At 37.1% G+C, this 6826-nt stretch overlaps 1 protein-coding gene across 2 annotated transcripts; it reads right to left on the minus strand.

Annotated features, from left to right (window-relative positions):
• Positions 1–3100: 3100 nt before the first annotated feature.
• LOC106292166 (fasciclin-like arabinogalactan protein 18) lies at positions 3101–5547 on the minus strand. Of its 2 annotated transcripts, none has more exons than XM_013731064.1 (3): positions 4038–5547; positions 3438–3579; positions 3101–3343 (listed from the first exon to the last, which is right to left on the minus strand). In XM_013731064.1, exons 1-2 carry the CDS (start codon positions 5359–5361, stop codon positions 3509–3511), a joined length of 1395 nt encoding a protein of 464 aa, XP_013586518.1. In that variant the 5' UTR covers positions 5362–5547; the 3' UTR covers positions 3101–3343; positions 3438–3508. The 2 variants fall into 2 exon arrangements, with proteins under 2 accessions (XP_013586518.1, XP_013592848.1); XM_013737394.1 differs by having other exon boundaries at positions 3101–3346.
• Between the last annotated feature and the right edge of the window lie 1279 nt (positions 5548–6826).

A 6826-nucleotide genomic window follows, 5' to 3' on the forward strand; every position in this document is an offset into this window, starting at 1 on the left:
TTTTTAATTTTATATTATTAAAAAAAATAAACAATCACATTAACCATATAATAAAAAATTAGATTTTTTCTTATATGTTATATTTTGAATTTTTTAAAATGACTTTAAATTATAAAAATGAGGAAACCTTATAAGTTATTTAAAAAAAAACAAATTTAAAATATAAAAATGAGGACACCTTATATGTTATATTTTTCTTATATGTTAGATTTTTTCTTATATGTTATATTTTGAATTTTTTAAAATGACTTTAAATTATAAAAATGAGGAAACCTTATAAGTTATTTAAAAAAAAACAAATTTAAAATATAAAAATGAGGACACCTTATATGTTATATTTTTCTTATATGTTAGATTTTTTCTTATATGTTATATTTTGAATTTTTTAAAATGACTTTAAATTATAAAAATGAGGAAACCTTATAAGTTATTTAAAAAAAAACAAATTTAAAATATAAAAATGAGGACACCTTATATGTTATATTTTTCTTATATGTTAGATTTTTTCTTATATGTTATATTTTGAATTTTTTAAAATGACTTTAAATTAATGTAAGTTTTCCTTAAGTATACGACTAAAAACATTAAAATGACATGTATCAATTCGATGGTTGATTTGAAAGCTTTCAAAACCATATAGAAGATAAAAGTCAAAATAATTCAATTGTGAAAACAATACTGTTCACTTTTTCAAGAATGTGTTCGATGGAAAAAATAAGGTTTTTATGTCATAATTTGTTTAATGTCCAATCCACTCAACCCATGATGTATTAATTATACTTTTGTTCCTTAATTTTTAATAAAAATTGATCTGATCCATCGGAAAGAAATTATATAATAACAACAAAAAATATTATATATATATAAATAAAATGATCAAATATATTAAAAAACTATCGATAATATATACAAATAAACTCACTAGGTCTTATCCTAGTTGGATTTATTGGAAAAGCTTCATAGACCATGAGGACATGGGTTTTTACTTTTTACAAGTCAGATGACCTTTATACGATATCTTACATATTCAAAATCAAACAAGAATAGCCTTCGACCAAATCAACCTGGCCTGCCATATAGTATGTCTTTTAGGAGTTCAGAACAAGAAGATCCAGGTCCAGAATCTGATCCGACAAGAAGATCCATTCGATTTACTAACATGGATCAAATAGACATTACTTAAGGAAAGTCTTTTAACTCCAAATTTGTTGGACCCAAACTTATTTATGAAAACCAAAAAAGTCTAAATATCACCCATAAGCTATCATAGACGTCCTATTATGTGCCAGCATCCAGAACATCAAAAGACTTCTATTGCACGCCAACATTCCATTTTCGATCCAAGGAGCATTAAACTTCAATGGTTCATTCCTAAGCTATTTATGCACTAGATCATCACCTTATTTCCTAAAACCTAAAGAAGCTCATTTATTCCCTAAAACCGTCTAAGTTCAAGAAGACTCCACCATTCTTTGTATAGCCAAGAAAATCATCACCAACGGCCATATACTGATCATGATCATTCCATTAAGTCTCGTGTCTTTAATTTGTAAATACAACCTTCCTTTCCAGTATATGACTGTTTGGTTTGCCTATGGTCGAGCCTTATATAAGCTGACTTCATTTGCAACATTTAGAAAAGAGCGAGTTATCCGGTTCACGAAACCAAGAATTTGGGTTATGTTTTCTTTAGTTCTTCTTGAGTGATTCATCAAATGCTAAAGAGGCCACAACTAGAGTGTTTATGAATAATTCAAACCATATATTCGTCCATATTGACTGAGCTACTCGATCTTTATCCAACCTTTTGACCTTCTCAAAGAATGTCGTACGGCCAATTGAGATTGTCTCATCCATCGACCATTTCCGCTTTACCTATTTTTGTATCATTTTTATTATTTTAATCCTCATCTTATGAAGCCTCATTTTTTTTCTTGGCAATGGTCGTCCATGGGGAGGTCTCGACAATCGGCTATCTAGCACCTCGACAACTCGTGAGCCTAGTTCCCGACCAGCCAAGACCACCTGCCGTTCCGGTATCACACTATTTTTATAATAACATGAGCTAATCAGTCTGAAAATACAGAATCGAGTAGAGGGGCATGTCGTTTCTTCAAGTGTTACTGTGGGCTCTTTTTCTTTGTCATCATTCAACATTTTATTATCAAATGACAACTGCGGTGTGTTTTTAGTTAAAAAGGAAAATATAATAATACATAAAATCAAATAGAAGAAGCATTATTGTCTGCTCCATGATTGTTATCATATATAAGTGCGCATTGTTTTTTTCTTAAGATAATTTGTAGTATAAGGTTGCACAAATATTATTGGCCATACTATAAAAAAAAAATATATATATATTATTGGCCATTCTAACTAAAAACAAAACTTGTTTCTGCCGCATTGAAAATATAATCAAAATTTAACTATTAATATATTCACACCATATAATTATAACATCATTCAACTTTCTTTTGTTCGGTCCATACCATTTGTTCCGTCGATCCCCATTTATTGTGTTTGTTTACATAAGCCACATTTATATTGCTTGATCCACATCATTTTTATCAAACATTCAGACCTTAAGCCTATGATTTTATATCATGTCATTGTTGAAGTGGTTGAAATGGTATACTATCGATAACCTTGTTTAGAGAGTTACAGCTATTTAATACTAAGATTGAAGGGAAACAAAAAGTCATGGATTGAGAAACAAAATGTATTTAGATGAATGATGATCACATAGAAAAAGTCAGACAGCTTTAAGCTTGTATTGTAATTGGGTCTCAAATCAAAATAATATCTCACGAGACAGCCATAAGCCAACTCATCTCCTCTCTCCAACACATGTTTTATTATCTCTCCAACCAAATACCTTTCATATTTATTTTGTTTATGATTAAAAAGTCATACCTTTCACTTATTAATATAATGATAAATACTATTATAAAAAATTCTTTAGAAAATGAATTTATGCATATTTGCTACTACATTTTTCGTTGGCACACCACCATTCCTATATATGATGATGGTAATGATTTCATTTAAATGGAGATTTACCCACTTAACAAATAATCCACGAATACGACACGAAGTGAAAGATAAGAAGAGATAACGCTGGGGGTGGGTTCTCACGTCTTTTTCTTTTGTTTCCCACTTTATAATTCACTTTTTTACATACACCAAATCAATTAAAAAATTGAGTTTCTAATTACAATTTTTATAACCCAAAAATCAAACCGCCCAAAAAAAACAATTTCTTTGTATAGAAAACCTAAGTAATCTTCTTCCATGTTCCACTCTTCTCTTTTCTCTTCCAAATCTTCATTCTTCTCATAAAAACCTGCTTAAAACATAACAAATATACTTATTAGTATTTGATCATTCTGAGATTATTATTTAATATTGAGCGATAAACAGTAACCTGGAATCCTAACCTTTTGTACGTGTTTACAGATAACAGTTCAGAGATTTGGCTTTAATAATCTCTTGGGGTTTGTGAATACATTCAGCACTTGCTTATATATGAGTCTTTGCCAATTGCTCCAAGCATTCTACATGCTACTTCCAGCAACTTCCCTGTTGATTTAAAAAATAAAGAACTTTAATTATTAGGTCATGATCACAATCAATTAGTTCCAATCACAATCTCCTGTCACTTAATTAAAAACTATTTCTGGAAATTAGACTTTAGAAAAAGCTAAAAAGGCAAATTTAACCAAATATTATAAGTGAAATTTTGTAAACGTGAGAAGATGCTTTAGGTAATGTTGAAGAAGCTTCTAATGATTCTCTCTAGTTTCTTCTGTTTGATATCTTCCTATATTCTCACCAATCTTTACCTTTAGTACATGATTAAAACCTAGGGTAATTAAGCGTTAATCATGTACTAAAAAATATGATTCACAGATAACTTTGATCACAAGTAACTACAAACTTCTAGCCTCAAAAACGATCATAATCATGTCACTTAAACCTAATTAGTCCCGACGCTAATGATTCAACCATAGACACAACACATGTTCAATCAAACGTACCTCTTCTTGGCTGAACAACTTTCTTAACCGAACCACTCGGTTTCTTAACCGTCTCCTCTCCCTCCTCAGGGAACAAAACACCATCAATCCCCTGAACCGAAATACGACCGTCCGTATAAATATCCGGATCAAACAAGTAAGCAGACCGGTCACCCGAACCGAACTTAACCGAACCGTCAGCTTCCTTCGCCGCAACTTTATGAGGAAAACGCAGTGTTTCATACTTCACCTTCCCGAATCTCCTAACCGAGTTATACATACTCTCCTCCGTCTGATACTCCGGTATAATGTGGTAATACATTATCTGCTCCGGAGCTCCGGGCTCGCTCAACTGATCCGTCGTCAGCTTCGCCATAGCCTCGTCGTTGGGAGCTAACACGGTGAGGACGTAGCCTTCCGACACCAACCGACCCATCTCCGTCGCGAGCGACGTCAGGTTCACGAGAATATCCGCCATCTCGTTGTATCCGCCGTAGTGCAGCAATGTGTGGATGAAATCTTTGACCTGAGCCTCGCCGTTGAAATGGTGACGCGGACCTCCGGGTCCCGGCGCCGGCGCCGGAGCTAACGACGGACCTGGAGCCATGGCGGATTGGATCGGGAGAACGGGAGGGGCTCCGGCGGGAACAGCGGCGGCTGCGGCGGCGGATTTCTTGAGACGGTTTGTTCTCGGGTCGATTTCCGGAGCTCCTTCGGGTAAGACGGCGGAGATTGATCGGAGGTTTCTCCGCCGGTTGAAATCTTCTTGGACGGAGCGGGGGATTAAAAGCCGTTCGATCCCGTGGATCAACCCGTCGGGTCGGGTCAAATCATCGGGTCGGGTTATCACGGCGGAGTTCACTAGTCTATTCCCGTTTCCTTTGGTTTTGCTCAAATGCAGCACTTGGCCGGGTCCCAACGTGACGTGTTTGACACGTTTCGAACTCTCTTCGGGCCATTGGGTTGACCCGACCCGGGTGGGGATAATGTGTGACAAGAGCAGCGTCTGGAGGGATTTGAGGTTACCCGGTTGGAGCAAGAACCGTTTGAAATCCGGGTCAAGGTCACGCTCTAAGGCTTCGTTGCGAGGGGCGAAAATGGTAATATTGTGACGACCGACGGCGTCTTCGAGTGTTTGGAGGAGGAGAGCTTTCTCGACGAGCTCCGCGAGCTCGGTGTAGCGTGAGTCGAGGAGAGCTACGAGTACTGAGTTTGAGTTTATTTGACCGGACCCGGTTATGTTGTGGTGACCCGGTTCGAGAGTCTGCGGCAAAGCCGATGCAGTGAGGAGGAGGAAGAAGAAGAAGAAAGATACGGCGGAGCGACCATAGATGCAACGATCCATGGTGCTTAGATTGGGATTAATCTCTCTTGGGGGAACAGAGGAAAATGTCTTTTATTAGAGGATATGCTTCGTTTATTCTGAGTACTTGAATCGTCGGCGGCCGATAGTAGGTGTGAGAGACGGCCAAGAAGAAGGAAGATAGAGAGAGAGATGTGTGTGAGTTTGGCTGGTCTCTGGTCTATGTTTCTGTATCAAAACAAGTTTGGGGTTTCGGACAGGCTGGTGGTGGGAACCACACGGTGTCTGAAAATTTTAATTATTTTAGCTGACTTTGGCTTTCTTTAGGTCTCGACTCGGCTCAGCTCGGCTTCCATTATGTTTCAATGAACCTTTTGTATTATTTTCCGGCTTAATCTCTTGTATAATCATCGAATTAACACCACTTTTTGTTGCGAAAACTAGAGAATATAAACTGTATATTATTATTATTATTAAAATTTATATATATAAAAGTACACCGTCATAAAATAATAAAAAGACTAGAGAAAAGAAATACAAATATGGAAAAAAGACAAATCATAAACCAATAAGAAAAAAGAAAACTAGGGTTTGCTGTCTCTCTCTAGGCGCCGACTCTCTCTCTCTCATGGCCGCCGGTTCTCTCTCTCTCTAGTATGGACTGGTTATGGACATCCACAATATGATTTATAATACTTCTCCTTGGATGTCATAACCATACAGAGTTTGTAATACGCTTTGGATGTTGCCTCATTAAAACCTTAGGAGGAAAACCCAGTGGGACAAAACCATGGTGAAGGAAAAAGAGTACAACACGTATTACTCCCCCTGTTCTGAACATCACTGAAGATCTTTCAACCTACGCATCACAATCTGATACGTGAGCTTCCTGAACGTGCAGGTCGGAAGTGATTTGGTGAACAGGTTTGCTTAGTTGTCGCTGGAACGTAGTTGGACTACTTGGACCTCGCCGGCTTTCTGTAGCTCGTGCGTGAAGAAGAACTTAGGTAGTATGTTCTTCGTCCGGTCCCCTTTGATGTAGTAATCCTTAAGCTGAGCAATGCATGCTGCATTGTCCTCATACATCACGGTTGGTGCGTCCTTACCTTCTGACATCCCACAATCAACTCGAACATGTTGGGTCATGGACCTCAACCAAACACACTCGCGGCTGGCATCATAAGTTGCCAAGATCTCCGAATGGTTTGAAGATGTGGCCGCGATCGTCTGCTTCACGGAATGCCATGATATGGTCGTTCCACCATGTGTAAACACATAGCCTGTCTGTGATCGAGCATTGTGTGGATCCGAAAAATAACTTGCATCAGCAAAACCAACTAAATCTTCTTTGTTTTGGTTAGTATAAAATAGACCCAAGTCTTCCGTTCCTTGCAGGTAACGAAGAACATGTTTAATCCCGTTCCAGTGCCTTTGGGTTGGACAAGAGCTTAATCTATACGGCAAAACATATATCTGTTCGTGTGACTAGCCAGATACATCAAAGCTC

The sequence above is a fragment of the Brassica oleracea genome, chromosome C1 (genome assembly GCF_000695525.1).
Source record: "Brassica oleracea var. oleracea cultivar TO1000 chromosome C1, BOL, whole genome shotgun sequence".
Lineage (NCBI taxonomy): Eukaryota > Viridiplantae > Streptophyta > Magnoliopsida > Brassicales > Brassicaceae > Brassica > Brassica oleracea.